A 19,124-nucleotide genomic window follows, 5' to 3' on the forward strand; every position below is an offset into this window, starting at 1 on the left:
CCATCTTGGCCAGGCTGGTCTCACACTCCAGACCTCGGGTGATCCACCCGCCTTGGCCTCCCAAAGTGCTGGGATTACAGGCACGAGGCTACCGCGCCCAGCCTCCTGGGAATATTTACACAAAAATTCTATGCTCCTTTGGGCACGTGTGTGAACCTGTGTTCTCTAGAAAATTCTCAGGAGCAGCCCCAAATGGGACACTCGGTGCTGGCCTGAGAGGATACAGAGGAGTAACTTACACACATGCAGGCTGGCACCAGACGGGCTGAGTTCAAGTCCCACCTCCATCACTGTGTGATCCTGGGCAGTCCCTTAACCTCATTGTGCCTCAGTTTCCTCCTCTGCAAGATGTGACTATTTAGTCCCAAACCCAGAGGCATATCAGGGGCATCAAATGAGTTAATACACTTCATTAGCCAGGTGTGGTGGCGCACGCCTGTACAGGAGGCTGAGGCAGGAGAATCGCTTGAACCTGGGAGGTGGAGGTTGCAATGAGCCAAGATCGTGCCACTGCACTTTAGCTTGCGCAACAGAGCAAGACTTGGTCTCAAAAAAAAAATAAATAAATAAAAGGACTGGTGGTGGATAGCCAGATGCAGTGTGTGTCTCTTGGCTGTAATTTGAGCTACTCAGGAGGTTGAGGCAGGAGAATCACTTGAGCCCAGAGGTTAGAGGCTGCAGTGAGCTATGATTGTGCCACTGCACTCCAGTCTGGGTGACAGAGCCGGATCCCATCTCTTAAAAAAAAAAAAAAGGGGGGGGGCCAGGCATGGTGGCTCACGTGTGTAATCCCAGCACTTCGGAAGGCCAAGGCGGGCGGTTCACTTGAGGTCAGGAGTTTGAGACCAACCTGGCCAACATAGTGAAACCCTGTGTCTACAAAAAACAAAAAATTAGGCTGGGTGGGGTAGCTCACGCCTGTAATCCCAGTACTTTGGGAGGCCGAGGCAGGTGGATCACGAGGTCAGGAGATCGAGACCATCCTGGCTAACACAGTGAAACCCCGTCTCTACTAAAAATACATAAAAATTCGCCGGGCGTGGTGCCAGACACCTGTAGTCTCAGCTACTCAGGAGGCTGAGGCAGAAGAATGGCATGAGCTCGGGAGGCAGAGCTTGCAGTGAGCTGAGATCAGGCCACTGCACTCCAGCCTGGGCGACAGAGCGAGACTCCGTCTCACAAAAAAAAAAAAAAAGGCCGGGCACAGTGGCTCACACCTGTAATCCCAGCACTTTGGGAGGCCGAGGCGGGCAGATCACGAGGTCAGGAGATCGAGACCACGGTGAAACCCCGCTCTACTAAAAATACAAAAAATTAGCCGGGTGCGATGGCGGGCGCCTGTAGTCCCAGCTACTCGGGAGGCTGAGGCAGGAGAATCCCTTGAACTCAGGAGGCAGAGGTTGCAGTGAGCCGAGATCATGCCACTGCGCTCCAGCCTGGGCGACAGAGCAAGACTCTGTCTCAAAAAAAAAAAAAGAAAAAAAATAGCCATCCCATTACTGGGTATATACCCAAAGGAGTATAAATCATGCTGCTATAAAGACACATACACACGTATGTTTATTGCGGCACTATTCACAATAGCAGAGACTTGGAACCAACCCAAATGTCCAACAATGATAGACTGGATTAAGAAAATGTGGCACATATACACCATGGAATACTATGCAGCCATAAAAAATGATGAGTTCATGTCCTTTGTAGGGACATGGATGAAATTGGAAATCATCATTCTCAGTAAACTATCACAAGGACAAAAAACCAAACACCGCATGTTCTCACTCATAGATGGGAATTGAACAATGAGAACACATGGACACAGGAAGGGGAACATCACACTCTGGGGACTGTTGTGGGGTGGGGGGGGAAGGGGGGAGGGATAGCATTAGGAGATACACCTAATGCTAAATGACGAGTTAATGGGTGCAGCACACCAGCATGGCACATGTATACGTATGTAACTAACCTGCACATTGTGCACATGTACCCTAAAACTTAAAGTATAATAAAAAAAATGCATAAAAAAAAAATTAGCCAGGTGTGGTGGCGTGCGCCTGTAATCCCAGCTACTCGGGAGGTTGAGGCAGGAGAATCCCTTGAAACTGGGAGGCGGAGGTTGCAATGAGCCCGAGATCACGCCACTGCACTCCAGCCTGGGCGACAGAGTGAGACTCAGTCTCACAAAATACAAACAAAACCTTCAATAACAAGGAATGCAGTATTTTGAAAAACTGAAATTAACACCAAAATGTCTATGATGAACAAAAATTATTATTATTATTATTTTTGAGACGGAGTCTCACTCTGTTGTCCAGGCTGGAGTGCAGTGGCGCGATCTTGGCTCACTGCAACCTCCGCCTCCCGGGTTCAAGCGATTCTGCTGCCTCAGCTTCCCGAGTAGCTGGGATTACAGGCACGCGCCACCACGCCCGGCTAATTTTTGTATTTTTTGTAGAGACAGGGTTTCACCATGTTGGTCAGGCTGGTCTCGGACTCCTGACCTTGTGACCCGCCCTCCTCGGCCTCCCAAAGTGCTGGGATTACAGGCGTGAGCCACCACACCCGGCTCAAAAATTAAAATTTTTACTCGACAGGGCACACTGGCCTGTAGTCCCAACACTTTGGGAAGCCGAGGCGGGCAGACTGCGTCAGCTCAGTTCAAATCCAGCCTGAACAACATGGAGAGAACCCTGTCTCTGAAAAATAAATAAATAAAAAGATCTTGGAAGGTGTCTGAGGCTCATTCAGGGCTCCAGGAGTCCCCCTGCAGCTCCTACCTGTCGTTCTCACTCATATACAAAACACTAAGGAAAGTTACTAGATTTGCAGCTCACTCCTGCCCCCTGGTGGTGATCGGCTTGGGCACAACAGCATTCCAGGGGTTTTTATCAAATGCTTTTGCAAATGTTTCCTGAAGGTCCCCTTTCTGGCACTGTGCATGTTGCAAGAAAAAGTCCGTGCTCTGGTGGCACCCACAGCACATGGAAGGTGACAATACACAGGTCTCTGCGAAGAAAGGCATGTGAGGCAAGTTTGGTGGCCGAGCACGAGGGCAATTAAAGTAGGTCAAGGAGGGCCTCAGAGAAGTGGCATTGATCTGTGATCTGAGTGACAAGCAGTCCCCTCAGAGATGATGTCCCCCAGGAGAGGCAGGCATAAGTCTCTACTGGATCGGAGATATTTCATGTCTTAAACTGATGTGAACCTGGGTATTTATTGTACTTTAATCTTAGCTCACTGCAGCCTTGACCTCCAGGGCTCGAGCAATCCTCCTGCCTTAGCCTCCCAAGTATCTGTAACTACAGGTGCGCCCCACTGTGCCCAGCACTGTTTTTTTTTTTTTTTTTTTTTTTTTTTTTTTTTTTGAGATAAGAGTCTTTGTCACCCAGGCTGGAGTGCAGTGGCATGATCCTGGCTCACTGCAACCTCCACCTCCCAGGTTCAAGCAATTCTCCTACCTCAGCTTCCTGAGTAGCTGGGACTACAGGCACGTGCCACCATACCTGGCTAATTTTTGTGTTTTTAGTGCAGACTGGGTTTCGCCACGTTAGCCAGGCTGGTCTTGAACTCCTGGGCTCAAGTGATCCTCCTGCCTCGGCCTCCCAAAGTGTTGGGATTACAGGTGTGAGCCACGCCTGGCCGTGCACTCTTAAGACTTTCCCTGTGGCAGAAATATTTTGTGACTTTTGCAGAGGGCCAGCAAGTGCCAAGGTCCCCGTTCAGAGAATCTGAGTGCCAGGTGCCAGTTGTCTGATCCATTACCTCACCTGTCCCCCTCACTACAGCCTGAGGAGGGCACTAATGCGACGACGTTAGCCCTAAGAGCAGGGACACTGAGGCTCAGCACATCACCCAAGGCCACACGAAGAGAAATTTCAAGTGCTCAAGGGCCAGCATGGAGCTGGGGACAACAGGCAGGGAGGTAACAGGCAGATGGTGCTGGGGACTGGTCAGTTGCAGGGAGGACTTCGGCTTCTGCTCCCAGGGAGGGGAGTCCTGTGAGGCTTTTGAGCAGGGGTGGGACATGCCCTGATCCTGGTGTTCACAGGTCCCCTCTGGCTGCTGCCTCCTCGGGGGCTGGCTTGGAGTGGGGAATGGGAAGGAGGCTGGGGCAGGAATTAGAGCCAGAGGGGATGGGGACCTGGAGGCCATAAGGAAAAAAGGCAGTGGTCAGAATCAAGATCTGTTTGGGGGGGCGGCCAGGTGCGGTGGCTCACACCTGTAATCCCAGCACTTTGAGAGGCCAAAGTGGGAGGATCACCTGAGGTCAGGAGTTCGAGACCAGCGTGGCCAACATGGTGAAACCCCGTGTCTACTAAAAATACAAAAAATTAGCTGAGTGTGGTGGCGGGCGCCTATAATCCCAGCAGGAGGCTGAGGCAGGAGAATCACTTGAACCTGGGAGGCAGAGGTTGTAGTGATCCGAGATTCCACCACTGCACTCCAGCCTGGGCGATAGCTAGACTCTCAAAAAAAAAATCTGTTTGGGGGCAGCGCTGGCCATAGGGTGGGGAGATATAGTCCAGGATGCTGCTCCAAAAGGTGGTAGGAAGCTGGAAAGGTGTGGGGTGTGGGCAGGCGGGCCAGATCCACAAAACCCTAGGGAACGTGACTTGGTTTGCAGATCACTACTGCCCTCTGGTGGTGATCAGCTTGGGCCACCCTGCATTCTGGAGGTCCAAGTAGGGACAAGGGAGTGGGTGGGTGAGACTGAAGGTTGGGGGCTTTTGAGGCCTCTGGAAGAAGACTGTTCCAAGTTGTGGAACAGCATGTGTGAGGCCAGGACCCACGATGGCTGGTGGGCAAAGGACCAGAGAAGCACAGCTCGGCCCCCAATATCCCACCAGGTTTCCCTCCCACCTACAAGAGATGGGCTGCCTGAACGGCCCTCCCAGCAGCCCGGAGAGCATCTGAAATCTTTTATTGGAACATCATTGCTGTTTGCCAAATAGAAGACACAGACAGCAGACGAACAGTGAAAACAGAGCCCAGTGACGAGAGCCGGCCCCTTGGCTGGGAACCCTCCCCTACTACCTGGTAGACCAGCCTGGTGACCTCTGCCCTTCCCCGGACCCCCGGGCCTTTGGCATAATGCTGATGGGGGGCTGCAGGCAGTGAAGCCCCTTGACTCAAAGCAGAGACTTGAATGGGCGCTGGAGAGTGGGGGACAGTGGAGAGGCCAAGGAGGGCTGGGCGGGTCCCCCAGGCTGGGCCGAGCAGCGCAAGTAGAGGAAGTCAGGAGCGGGCGAGATGGCATCTATCTGTTTTCTGAAAAGGGGCACATAGGGGCCTGGAAGCAGGTGGCGGTGGTAGCTGGGGCAGGTCACACACTGACATCCTTCTCATCGCCCGTCTTGGGAACAGATTCCAGTAGTGGGTCCCCAGGACCTGCCTCCTCTCCCTCCTTGGCCTCGCTGGCCTTAGAGTTGGGGACCCAGAGGCCAGAGTCAATGCAGCGCTGCATGTGGTACTTTGCGTCCTGTGAGGAGAAGGGCAGGCAGATGAGGTGGGGCCACCAGCCGGTGGTCCCCGTTGTCCCCTGCACATCCCCAAGCTGGCTTCCTGCCTACTGATATTTTACCGATTTATTTGAGACGGAGTCTCACTCTGTCACCCAGGCTGGAGTGCAGTGGTGCAATCTTGGCTCACTGCAACCTCCACCTCCCAGGTTCAAGTGATTCTCCTGCCTCAGCCTCCCAAGTAGCTGGGGTTACCGACGCCTGTCACCATGCCTGGCTAATTTTTTTACTTTTAGTAGAGATGGGGTTTTGCCATGTTGGCCAGGCTGGTCTTGAACTCCTGACCTTAGGTGATCTGCCTGCCTTGGCCTCCCAAAGCACTGAGATTACAGGCGTGAGCCACCGTACCCAGCTGGAACTTTAAATTTTATTTAACTTTAACTTAAATTTAGATAGTGCAATCTAGAACAAAAGCCAGCAAATTTTTTTGGTAAAGGGACAGACTAAATATTTCTGGTTCCGTGAGCCATATGGTCTCTGTCACGACTCAACTCTGCTGTGGTAGAGCAAGATCGGTTGTAGATGATAGAGAAACAATTGAGCGTGGCTTCTTTGTTCTAATAAAACTTTATTATAAAGACAGGCAGTGAGTCTGGGAGCTGCGGTTTGCAGAACCTGGTCTAGATGGCCATGCCCATAGAAGCTTCTAGAAACTCAGGGCCAGTCCTGCAGCTAGACCCATTTTACAGACGAGAAAACCAGTGTGACCAACCAGTGAGCCAAGTGGCAGGAATAGGGTCAAACGGTGTCCTACTTAGATTCAACGTCTATTACCACTTCCAAAAATACAGCCAGTGAGACCCTGTCTTTATAAAAACATAATTAAAAAAAAAAAATTAGCTAGATGTCATGGTGTCAGCCTGTAACCCCAGCTACTTGGGGAGGCTGAGGTGAGAGGATCACTTGAGCCTGGGAGGTCGAGACTGCAGCCTGGGTGAGAGAGGAAGACCCTGTCTCTCAAAAACAAGTAGACAAAATCCAATTAACAGCCAGCATTTACCAGCCCCTGCCGTGTGCTCACCTCCCTTCCCCACGCATTTTGTGAGCTGATATTGAGAGAAAATGTGGTTTGGATAAGGAAACTGAGGCTGGACTCAGTCACAGTAACAGTGACAGTCACGAGGGACATGCGCTCAAAGCTCAGCATTTATCTGCTGGATGCTGGGATACAGTAGGTGCTCAATATATGTGGGTGTGTGCCAAGGTGACACGACCCCCCTTACTCCTTGGAGAAGCCTTGGAGGGGCACTTTCACCAGCCGGCTTCAGAGACTTGGGACACAGGGCTGGGGGAGACACATGGCCCGCCGGGAAGGCATGGGACGCGGGGGTTACTCACGGTGGGGTCCATCTTGCTGATGGCATCTTGCAGCATCTGCACGTCCTTCACATCGAAGCACTTCTGGAGTTCCTGGGGGTACAGAGGGGCTGGGGTCAGGGGCTGGGTCCCTGTGGCCCTGGGGGGTCCTGCTCAGGGTCCTCCTGCTGCCCGCCTGAGCCGGGGAGCCGCACCTCGGGGAGGGACTCGTAGACCTCGATGGGGTCCAGGCCGCCAGGGCCGAGCCGCTTCTTGCGCTCCTCCTCCTCGTACTCTTTCATGGCCTTCTCGATGCGCAGCTTGGCGCGGCCCCGCACACGCTCCTTGAAGGCTTCCAGCTCATCGTTGAAGCCCTCCATGTACTGGCGATCGGCTGTCTGTGGGGGTCGGGCAGTGCTCACTGGACCTGGCCCAACGCTCAGGAGGGACTGGGGGGCCCAGGACCCTCCAGCCGCAGCTCCTCAGAAGTGCTCCTGGGTTCCCCAAGTCTGTTCCTGACCTACATGAAGGGCTCCCGAAGGCCTGGGCTCCCCTGCCAGGGACCTCGTCTGGCATTTGCTAAAGACCACCTGCTTGGGAGCCCTGCTCTACTGCAGATCTGAGACACTCATGTCCTCAGTGTCCCTGCATGGGCACCTCTAACTCAACACGGCCACCTCCCAGCCTGCCTTGTTCTTGGTCTCCCCAATCTCGGTAAGGGTAGCCCTGTTCCTCCAGGTGAGCAGGTTAAAAACCCTAGAGGCTAGGCCAGGCGCGGTGGCTCACGCCTGTAATCCCAGCACTTTGGGAGGCCGAGGCGGGCAGATCACGAGGTCAGGAGTTCAAGAACATCCTGGCTAACACGGTGAAACCCCATCTCTACTATAAATACAAAAAATTAGCCAGGCATGGTGGCACGTGCCTGTAGTCCCAGCTACTTGGGAGGCTGAGGCTGGAGGATCGCTTGAACCCAGGAGGTGGAGGTTGCAGTGAGCCGAGATTGTGCCACTGCACTCCAGCCTGGGCAACAGAGTGAGACTCCGTCTCAAAAAACAAAAACAAACAAACAAAAAACACTGAGGCTGGCAGGCGCCTGTAATCCCAGCTACTTGGGAGGCTGAGGCACTAGAATTGCTTGAACCCGGGAGGCAGGGGTTACAATGAGCTGAGATCATGCCACTGCATTCCAGCCTTGGTGACAAAGCAAGACTCTGTCTCAAAAACAAACTAAAACTCAAAACCCTAGAGACCCCCTCACCTTTGTCCTTCACCCACACATTCACATGGGGACCTTCAGCACATCCTACTGCTCCCACTTTTTTTTTTTGTAATGCAGTTTTGCTCTGTCGCCCAGGCTGGAGTGCAGTGGCAAACCACAGCTCACAGACTCCTGAGCTCAAGTGATCCTCCTGCCTCAGCCTCCCAAATAGTTGGGACTATAGTACTCAGTCACCAAACCTGGCCTGACCTCCACTTTTATTTTATTTATTTATTTATTTATTTAGAGATAGAATTTCGCTCTTGTTCCTAGGCTGAAGTGCAATGGCACGATCTTGGCTCACCGCAACCTCCACCTCCCAGGTTCAAGCGATTCTCCTGCCTCAGCCCCGAGTAGCTGGGATTACAGGCACACACCACCACGCCTGGCTAATTTTGTATTTTCAGTAGAGATGAGGTTTCTCCATGTTAGGCTGGTCTCGAACTCCCAACCTCAGGTGATCCGCCCACCTCGGCCTCCCAAAGTGCTGGGATTACAGGCGTGAGCCACCGCGCCGGGCCTCCACTTTTAAAGTCTGGCAGGATCTGCCCACTTCTCTCCCCCTCCCTGGCCCCGCCCTCTCCCGATCTAGGATGCGGTGATTGGAGGGGCTTGAGTCCCAGTGGACAGGAGTCGGCCTTACCCAGAGCATCGTGGGCTGGTTCCCTGGGGAGGGGGCCTCCAGCCACCTGGCAGCTCAGGGACCCTACCTTAATCTTAGTGAAGAACTGCCGGAAGCAGGCCCGGGGGTCCACCTTCAGGCTCTTGGCCAGCTCTAGGATAAATTGCATGACGATTGTCTGGTGGGCCACCTGCTCCATGAGTGCACATTTCTGCCAGGAAGAACAGGCCCAGCGTCACCAAGTGGCGGCCTCATGGCAGCTCCTTTTTACAGCCCTGGGGAAAGCTCCACTCACCTCCTCCACCTCTAGGTCAATGCACCAAATGACCAGGTAATTGGCCGTCTCCTCGCACACCAGGTGGACGTTGTCTGACAGGTACTTTTGGCTGTCATCCCAGCGGCGGAGCATGCCTGTGGGAAGATGCTGGCAAGGTGCTGGAGGGCCCTGGAGGCAAAGGGCCTGCCTCGACCTTGCCCCCCATAACCCACACGCCCCACTCACCAAAGTGCTTGATCTGTTTCTCGTATTTTTCCACGAAGGTCTTGTGTTTCTGCTCCCTCACCTCCTCTGAGTCCTCCTCCGTCTTCTCGGGCTTGGTATTTACCATGCTCTGTGGTAGGGTGAGAGGGGGAGTGGGCTGGGGCAAGGTTGCGGAGCGCCTCGAGCGCGGCCGGGCGGGCCGTGGCCGCAGCGCCCATCCCATCCACGGCGGAGGTGGTGACGAAGCCATGAGCATCAAGGTGGCGGGAGCGTGGGCATGGGCCTTGGGGCAGATCAGAGGAGGGGACCGGTGGGGTGTTTCATCCGCCCGGCCCCCCAAGCCTGTCCCCCCTCCCACGTGGCCCCCGTCCATCCCTCAGCTCCCCGCCCCCCACCACACTCTTCAACTACACCGCCGGGGTCCTCCCCTGAACAGGCATTGGGTGCGCATGCGTCCTGGCTGCACGCTCTCTGGCTGCGCGTGCGCACTGCCCACCCCGCCCGCCCCGCACACCTTGCTGAAGCCGTCTTTGCTGAGCGTGTCCACGTTCCAGGGCATGCTCTTCTCCTTCTTGCGCATCTCCTCCAGCTTCTGCTCCCAGCTCCGCTCCTCCTTGCGCAGCTGCTGTGCCTCAGCCTGCAGCCGCTCCAGCTCTGCCTTGCCGCCCTCGGCGACCTCCAGCTCCTTCAGCTTCCTCTGGCACTCGGCCACCTTGCGCTTGCACTCGCGGCAGCCCCTGTCCAGTTCCTCCTTCTCCTTCTGGAACTGCTCCATGCGCTCCACCCGGGCCTGCGGGCAGGGACGGCCTATCAACTCTGGGGAGTCGTCTGTCCCTTATCTCCCGCCCCATACCCGATCCTTGCACCGGAGATGGCCCCAGGAAAAAGTATGCGTCCACCTCCCGTGCCCTGGTCTCCCAGCTTCCGCCCCTGCCCCCACAGGTGCCAGCGCACACCCAAGTGGGGTCAGGTCCCTCCGTCCTCTGCTCAGAACCCTGGCGGCTCCCATCTCACTCAGAGTAGAGCCCAAGTTGTCACCACAGCCTACATGGGCCCTACACAATCTGCCCCGGCACCTCCCCTGGTAACTCTTCCTTCCGCCACACTGGCCCCTCACTTTTCTCTCATTTCTTGAGGCCATTTATTTTTTTTTTAAGAAAACAAAACAAAACAACAACAACAAAAAAAACAGGGTCTCACTCTGTCGTCCAGGTCAGAGTGCAGTGGCCCAATGACGACATACTGCAGCCTCGACCTCCCTGGGCTCAGGCGATCCTCCCACCTCGGTCTCCCAAGTAGCTGGGACTACAGGTGTGCACCAGCATGCCCAGCTAATTTTTGTATTTTCAGTAAAGATGGGGTTCGCCATGTTGCCCAGGCTGGTCTTGAAGTCCTGGGTTCAAGCGATCCTTCCGCCTCGGCCTCCCAAAGTGCTGGGACTACAGGCGGGAGCTACTGCGCTCTGCGGAGCCCACTTTTTTCTTGAACCTCAAGGCCTTCGCACTGGCTGTTCCAACTACTTGGAATGCTTTTCCTTCAGAGCCCCCCACAGCTGACTCCATGGCACCCGCACCATCTGGGCTCCATGTTGCCTTAGCGAGGACCCCTTCCCCAACCACCTTCCTGATGATGGCAACCTCCTGCTGCCCCTGTCCGGAATTCCCTGCCTCTTCAACACCAGCAACCATTAACATCATATGACAATTATTTATCACGTTTTGGGTACTGCCCCCCTCCAACGAATGAAGCCCTGCTCTCTAAATATGGGAACGTGTTCGCCATTTGTTCCCAGAACCAGGAACTTGGCCTGGTGCAAAGCAGGGGCTCAGCAAATGCTTGTTGTTTTTTTTTTTTTTTTTTTTTTTTGTTCGGTTTTGTTTGAACAAGGTTTTGTTGTCACGCAGACTAGAGTAGAGTGGTGCGATAATGGCTCACTGCAGCCTTGACCTCCCAGGCTCAACCTGTCTCAACCTCCCAAGTAGCTGGGACTACAGGTGCACACAAACCACCATGCCTGGCTTTTTTTTTTTTTTTTTTTTGAGACGGAGTCGCCCAGGCTGGAGTGCAGTGGCGCGATCTTGGCTCACTGCAACCTCTGCCTCCCGTGTTCAAGCGATTTTCCTGCCTCAGCCTCGTGAGTAGCTGGGATTACAGGCACACGCCACCACGCCCGGGTAATTTTGTATTTTTAGTAGAGACGGGGTTTCTTCATGTTGGTCAGGCTGGTCTTGAACTCCTGACCTCAAGTGATCCACCCACCTTGGCCTCCCAAAGTGCTGGGATTACAGGCATGAGCCACTGCACCAGGGCCCCTTCTAGATGTTTCTTTGTTCCACCCATAACCTTGCCCCAGGATCACTGCCAAGGCCCCCTTAGCTGGGTCTCCAGCCCAGCATGCCCTCCTGAGCCCCAGCTTGGTGTCTACCTGCTTCCCGTTCACCCCAGCCCCAGATGTCACTCCCCAGGCACTCCTCTTTCTCCTGATGACAGTGCCTCATCTCCTCAGGCTCCTGGTCCCCGCCTCACTCCTTATCTCGCTCAGACCTCTATTTGGGCCCCATCGGATCATACAGGCATCTCCTGAGACCCCTGCGTGGCTCCCCCATCACCTCTCCTGAACCTCAGTGGGGGCTGCTCTATCCAGAGCCGCTAATCAAACCCTGAAACATGCCACCACCTTCAATTGCTGTCTCTCTCCAATCCAGGCACAGCTGCCGCCAGGGAGGCCTGTGAAGCCCGTGCATTTGACCACGTGACCAGAGTCCTCCCCACTACGTCTTGGGGGATGTGAATTCAGATGGGACTTTTGATCCTGGCATCCTTATCCTGGGTCCCAGGCAGATACTGGCCCTCATGGTTCCCCGAAAGTATGGGCTCTCTTGCCTCTTGGCCTCTGCATGTGCGGTTCCCTTACCTGCTTTTGCACCCAAAACTCAGCTTCAACAGAGCCTTCCCCAAATGCTCCCTACCTGAGGCACCACTGATCCCCAAAGGACCTCCTGTGACCATCTGACGATGTGGTGAGGGTGCTGGAGGACAGCTTTGGGGCGCCGGCCCCTGGGTCCTAGCCCACAGCCACCATGTACTGGCTGGGTATCCCTGGCCATCCCCTAACCTCCTGTAACCTCAGTCTCCTCATCTGTCAAAGAGTCAACAATGCTGACCACACAAGCTCATACTGGAGATGATTAGAGTAAAATGTCCCGAGCCATGTGGGCCCTCAGCACGCACCCTTCCTGTACTAGCCAGGGTCATTACCATCCGTACAAGAGGAAAATCTCTCTCTCTCTCTCTCTCTGGGGACCACTCTGGGGCTTTAAAAAGGAAATGTCCTTCAAATGCTTAGTTTAATTTCTGGCCCAGAGTACACGCTCAATAACTGGGAGTGGTTGTTACTACGTGGTCACAGCACCCGGCTGTGCCACTGATGGGAGATGGAACTTTGGCCATGTCACTGAAACCTTTCCCGGCCTTGGTCTTCCCCTCTGTGAAATGGAGTCTCACAGGATCGCCGTGAGAACTAAATGACTAACTCTATGGAAAATGCTTCCAAAACAGCCCTCAGTAGGCGTGTCCCACTGTTACCATCTCCGTCCTTGTCACTGCCACCTGAATGGTCTGCTGACTCATTTCTGTGCCTTATCTGAGGCTGTGTCCCCAGGTTCTAAGGCAGCGCCAGGCAGACCTGGCCCCTATTCTAATACCCCAGGGGACTGACACAGCCAGCCTGAGCCTCGGATTCCCGCATATGTATAAGGGGTCAAGAAGGCCTACATGGTTGAGAGTGGTGGCTCACGCCTGTAATCCCAACACTTTGGGAGGCCGAAGCGGGTGGATCACCTGAGGTCAGGAGTTTGAAACCAGCCTGGCCAACATGGTGAAACCCCGTCTCTCCTAAGAATATAAAAATTAGCCAGGCGTGGTGGCGGGCGCCTGCAATCCCAGCTACTCCAGAGGCTGAGGCAGAATCACTTGAACCTGAGGCAGAAGTTGCAGTGAGCTGAGATCGCGCCACTGCACTCTAGCCTGGGTGACAGAGCATGACCCTGTCTCAAAAAAAAAAAAAAAAAAGCTATACCTCATGAGATAAACAGCAGCTGCAGGCTGGGCACAGTGACCCGTGCCTATAATCCTAGCACTTTGGGAGGCCGAGGTGGGAGGATCACTTGAGCTCAGGAATTTGAGACCAGCCTAGGCAACATAGTGAGACTCCATCTCTTAAAAAACAAAAGTTGCTGGATGTGGTGGCTCATGCCTGTAATCCTAACACTTTGGGAGGCCAGGCGGGCAGATCATGAGGTCAGGAGTCCGGGACCAGCCTGGCCAACATGGTGAAACCCCATCTCTACTTAAAAAATACAAAAATTTGCCAGGCACGGTGGCACACACCTGTAGTCCCAGCTACTCAGGAGGCTGAGGCAGGAGAGTTGCTTGGATCTGGGAGGTGGAGGTTGCAGTGAGCCGAGATGGCACCACTGCACTCCAGCCTGGGCAACAGAGTGAGACTCTGTCTTTAAAAAAAAAAAAAAAAAAGCAGCTGTGGCCTCTCCAACTCCCTTTCTCCATGATGGGCCCGTGTCACCCTGGAGCCTGCCCACCACCCTTCAATCCGCTGCTGGGCAGCCACCAGTCTCCCCTGTGTCCTCTGAACAACCGCCAGGGAGGCCGCAGCTAAAAAAGGCCTCTTGGAGTTGGTGGGGGCGGCAGCCTGCCCAGCCTGGGCTTTACACCTCCTATCGGGGAGGGGCTGTAGCAGGCTGGGCAGGGGAGAAGCCACCCCAGCAAGCAGGGCCCACAGGTGTCACTACCCTCCTGCCTTACAGTTAGGGAAACTGAGGCTCACAGAATCTCAATGTCATACAACTCATTAGAAGAAACCACTAACAGCAGCTGTCTCTGGGCAGGAGAGGCAGCGAGCTGGGGCTGAGAAAAGGGATTCATTTGTCCGCTTCTGGAAACTTTGGAATTTTTTTTTTTTTTTTAAGAGACAAGGTCTTAGGCCAGGCTTGGTGGCTCACACCTACAATCCCGGCAGTTTGTGAGGCTGAGGCGGGTGGATTGCCTGAGCTCAGCAGTTTGAGACCAGCCTGGGCAACATGGTGAAACCCTGTCTCTACCAAAAAGTACAAAAATCAACCAGGCATGGTGGTGTGCACCTGTGGTCCCAGCTACTCAGGAGGCAGAAGTAGGAGGATCACTTGAGCCCGGAAGGTAGAAGTTGCAGTGAGCTGAGATGGCACCACTGCACTCTAGCCTGGGTGACAAAGCAAGGCCCCGTCTCGGAAAAAAAAAAAAAAAAAAAAAAAAAAAATTAAAAAAAAAAAAAGAGAGACAAGGTCTTGCTATGTTGCTCAGGCTGGACCTGAACTTCTGGGCTCAAATGATCCTTCTGCCTCAGCCTCCTGAGTAGCTAGGACTATAGGCATGTGCCACCACATGTGGCTACAGAATTTTTTTTTTTTTAACCATGAACAGAAATTATTTAAATGATGATGATGATAATAGCCACTGCCCCAAAAGGATTACAAATATTAAATGAATAAGGTAACCCTTACAACAACCTTATGGGGTGGACATCATTCAGATTCTCAGGTAGGGAAACTGAGGCACAGAGCGATCAAACAGTTCCCTGGCAGTCACGCAGCACGTGAGTGATACAGAGAGAGCTGAGATTTGAACCTAGTCAGGCCTGTGCTCTGAACCACAGCAATCTCTCCTTCCCCTCCACAACGCTTCCTTCCAAACCTGCCCCAAGTTTTCCTGACCCAGTCTTAATTCATTCTTACAAAGGTCTCAGGGAGGTGGGGCCATATTATCCCAGGTTTCACATAGGCTCAGGGAGGCTTCTTTTGAGTCTTGCCACATCAGAGAAAGAAAGAAGCAGCAAGAGGTGGGGCTAGGATTGGAACCCAAGCTTGCCTGTCCTTCAACCTGTGCTGGAGACGCTGAAGCCCCCTGCCTCCCTTACGAGCCACTACAACCACCCGGGTTCTCAGCGGTAGGACAGGAAAAGCTCCGTGCCAGAGGGAGGAGGGTGTGGCAGGTACACCACACTGCAGGAGGGGGGCCCTCCCACCCGGCAGGACCAAACCATTCTCCACAGTAGTAAAGATTAACCTCTTTATGTGACAGAAATAGGTCTTCCCAAGAATAGTCTTTGGAGCTTTGAGGAAGTCTTAAATATTTCATAATAAAATGTTACACACGGCAAGAAATAGAAGCGCTAGAACTTTCTTCCCACACTCCAGTGGCTTGCTTGGCAGGTACACTACCCAGGAGACTCAGGATTTAAGGAATAGGTCTGGAGGTGGGACTGGGAGCTAGATGAAGAGACTAATGCCGTATTCTGGAGTATTCTGGAAGGATGGGAAAGGGACCTTCTAGTTGTTTCTGGATAAACGATGGGGAGTTGCCCTATGGGAGGGTGGGGTAAGAGATCCTCACTAGAAGGTTCTGAGAGGTATATGCCCTTCGTTTAAGAGCACAACATGGCTGGGTGCGGTGGCTCAGGCCTGTAATCCCAGCACTTTGGGAGGCCGAGGTGGGCGGATCAACTGAGGTCGGAAGTTCAAGACCAGCCTGACCAACATGGAGAAACCCTGTCTCTACTAAAAATACAAAATTAGCCAGGCATGGTAGTGCATCATGCCTGTAATCCCAGCTACTCAGGAGGCTGAGGCAGGAGAATCGCTTGAACCCGGGAGGCAGAGGTTGCAGTGAGCCAAGATTGTGCCACTGCACTCCAGCCTGGGCAACAAGAAGGAAACTTCGTCTCAAAAAAAAAAAAAGGAGTACAACAGACACTGATATGTGATGCAGGCACACTCATTTGGGGTAGTAGGAGGTTAAACCTTTAAGTCTTAGTCATCCCATTGGCTTGTGAGCACTGAGGGGGTGGTAGGACATGGATCACCCAGACTTGGGATTCTGGGGTCTAGATTTGGGGCCTCTGTTGTAGTCAGATAGAAGAAGGGGTAGTGAATTTAGAATCAGACCAGGAGAGTCCCTGGATAAGAGCAGGGACAATTTGGGTAGTAGCTATCAGGCTGGGGACAAAAGGTGGGGTGGGTTTGGGGTTCTGAGCTTGAGTTAGGGGAGAGTTTCCAATGCTGGCCGAGGCTCATACAGGAAGCCAGTCTGGGAGGTGGGTGGTGACAGGGTCTGCAATACCAAGTAGGAGCAGGGGCTCTGGCTGGGCCGGAAGCCACGTGGGCAGGATTTCCTGGTATAATGGGAAATGGGTCTACCGGAGGCCAAAGGAGAGGCTGGAATGTGAGGCTCTATCGGGTTGGAGCTGGTAGTTAGATCCAGAGGGGAACCAGATTCCAAAACCCAAGTACTCGGTGAGACTAAGAATCCTGAAGGGGGACGGTTCTACACTCTAGGAAGGGGGTCCTGGGTGTGGGCAGGGACAGGAATATCAGAGTAGCATAGAGTTCCTTGTTCCGTTTAGAAAAGGAGTGGCGACTCCGGATCTGAATGGGAACCCCGGATCAAGATCCCGGAAAGTAGATCCCGGGACAGACCAAAGTATTGGGGGTCCAGACTACGGAGGTGGGGGGGGCGATGGGAGATCCCAGATAGGAAGTGAATACCCGAATAGGATGAGGGATCATCTAGAAGAATTTGGGGTCCAAACTTTAAGGCAGAGTTCTGGGTGTAAATGTTAACTGCCGAACAGAATTAGGGAGACCCCCCCCAAGACTCGTCTAGGGGACTCCAGACTAGGAAGAAGTTCTAGGGGGTGAATAGGGAATCCCACGCAAAAATCGGAGCAGGGAGTGGGGGAGCGGAGATCCAGGGCAGGGACTGAGGGTTCCAGTGGTGCTGGGGTCCCAGAGTTGAATCGAAGCTCCTGAAAATCCAGACTGGGGGGGTGAGAATCCTAGGTGTGAACAGCGGGGTCCCTGGGCAGTATCGGGGATCACAACTCCGAAGCCGGGTCCGGGAGTGGGGAAAGGGATGGGCGCGCGCGCCTTACCTGATGCCGCCAGCGGAAGAGGCTGGCCGTGTCGATGTTGGGGTGCGTCTCGTCTTCATCATCAGACACCTCAATGTGGTCCCACACGCTGTAGTCCACCATCTTGCCTTGGCGGCCCAGCCCGCTCCGGCTCGGGTGGCGGCGACCGCGGCAGCGGTGGAGACTCGGTGCGCGGAGCCCCGCCCCTTCCGCTTCCGCCGAGCGCGGGAAACCCCGCCCTGTGTGACGTCACATCCCTAGTAACCGCGGCAGGGGCACTAGCTACCCAGCCAGCCTTAAAGGGTCCTGCGCAAGTGTTCCGGCCCCCTGGAGTTCCCGCAGAGACTCCGCGTCATCTGGGGCGGGGTCTCAGCTACGTCTCCTGGAGGCATATGAGTGCGCGCTTCAACTCCGAGCCCCCCTCATCTCCCGCCGCTCCACGGTGGGCATTTGGGGTGGCAGGGAGGGGACGGTTGATGAGACTGAGAGGACTGTCCCCTCAGCCACGCCGCAGTGACGTCTGCAAGGGGTAGGGACACGGCGGGAAGGCCCTCCCCCTGCCCTTCGTGAACGGGGACCTAAGCCTGCGCTGGAGAGGGGCGCCTGATGACTCCTCGGACTTTCTCAACCCGAGGAGGACTGGACCTGCCCTGGGGGTGTCTAAATCGGGGGTGGTATGGCCCTCCCCTTGCGGGGTTAAACGTGGAGGGGAGATTGTGGCCCTGCCTTGGGAGCTGGGGTTTCCCCGCCTCGGCAACAGCCTTCTCCTCGTCTTCCACCTCCTGCCATTCGCAGCGAGGACTCGCGCGCGCGCGCGCACACACACACACACACACACACACACACACACACACACACACACACACTTTGGAATCACCCGGACCCCCCCAAAACGGGTCTCGGCGCCCCACCCCGCTGGCCGCTGGGTGTCGCTAGAGTCTAGCCCACGGCGCGTATTCCTGGCCCCGCGCTCGGTGGGGGGAATCGTGGAGGGGTGGAAGGGGGCTTTCCTTGTCGTCACAGTCTGGGGCCACGCATAGCCCCTCCCCTTTCGTCTGGGGGTACCCTTCCTCCGCCGGGGCTCTAAAGACTCCATTACTCTAAGCATGCAGGGCCTCGACCACCTCACACTTCCATGCATCGCAATCCACGCTTTGATACCAAGATAATAGGCCGTGTTGCAGCCTTGGGCCAGGATTATCTCAGATTAAAGGGTGCTCCCTCGGGGGTCAGGCTGGATAGGAGGAGCTCCAGCCACTCCGGTGAGGTGCGCCTCTTCCTAGTCTCCCCTGGAGCCGACGTTGGAGGCAGTGTCTGGAGAGAGCGAGCGAAGGTCTCCAGAAGGGGGAGGATTCCCCGGTGCATAGAGGGGGAGGGGCCATCGGACAAAAATGTCCTCCCGCTGCCGCCCCTCCCCCTCGCGCTTCATTCAAACCCGCGAGTGGGCCGGCAGGGGCGGGGGAGTCCCCGTCTCCTCCTCCTCCCTCTTCCCCTCCACCCTGGCAGTCCAGCACATCAGTGGCCGTCACGGCCCGGGCACGCGCGCGCACGGACCCACACCCCGGCGGCTCTCACAATCGCACACACACATACACACTCACACACCAGCAAACAAAAGGTCTGGACACCCCCGTCCCCTCCCGCCCCCCAGGCCAGAGAGGGCGGGGCATCCCCTCCCCAGCCCCCCCGCAAGGTAAGCTTGGGGCCGCGAGCTGCGGTGGGGAGGGGGACACGGTACCACAGTGGGAGGGGGCCAGGACGGTAGGGGGTTCCCCGGCTCCCCAGGAAAGCCGTCCCCCACCCCCACAGTATGCCCTTTAGGGCTTCGGCCCCGTCATCAGCCTGGGGGTGTTTGGAGAGAATCCCAGATATCGGGGATTCCCGGATAGGCTCCAGGGTCTCTTCCCGGCTCTGGAGACTGGAGCTGCCCAGCTTCAGCAAAACAGGGTTCCCGGAGCCTCAGCTTCCAGAACTGGGGATAGGGCGCC

General features: G+C 55.0%; 1 protein-coding gene across 2 annotated transcripts; it reads right to left on the bottom strand.

Annotated features, from left to right (window-relative positions):
- Positions 1-4,904: 4,904 nt before the first annotated feature.
- Positions 4,905-18,703, bottom strand: CDC37 (cell division cycle 37, HSP90 cochaperone). 2 transcript variants are annotated; one of them, XM_054463877.2, is made up of 9 exons: positions 18,298-18,703; positions 17,158-17,375; positions 9,691-9,966; positions 9,198-9,306; positions 8,991-9,106; positions 8,784-8,906; positions 7,031-7,213; positions 6,858-6,929; positions 4,905-5,479 (listed from the first exon to the last, which is right to left on the bottom strand). In XM_054463877.2, exons 2-9 carry the CDS (start codon positions 17,257-17,259, stop codon positions 5,324-5,326), a joined length of 1,137 nt encoding a protein of 378 aa, XP_054319852.1. In that variant the 5' UTR covers positions 17,260-17,375; positions 18,298-18,703; the 3' UTR covers positions 4,905-5,323. The 2 variants fall into 2 exon arrangements, with proteins under 2 accessions (XP_054319852.1, XP_063513517.1); XM_063657447.1 differs by lacking the exon at positions 18,298-18,703 and having other exon boundaries at positions 9,198-9,459; positions 17,158-17,364.
- Positions 18,704-19,124: the final 421 nt, after the last annotated feature.

The sequence above is a fragment of the Pongo pygmaeus genome, chromosome 20 (assembly GCF_028885625.2).
Source record: "Pongo pygmaeus isolate AG05252 chromosome 20, NHGRI_mPonPyg2-v2.0_pri, whole genome shotgun sequence".
NCBI lineage: Eukaryota > Metazoa > Chordata > Mammalia > Primates > Hominidae > Pongo > Pongo pygmaeus.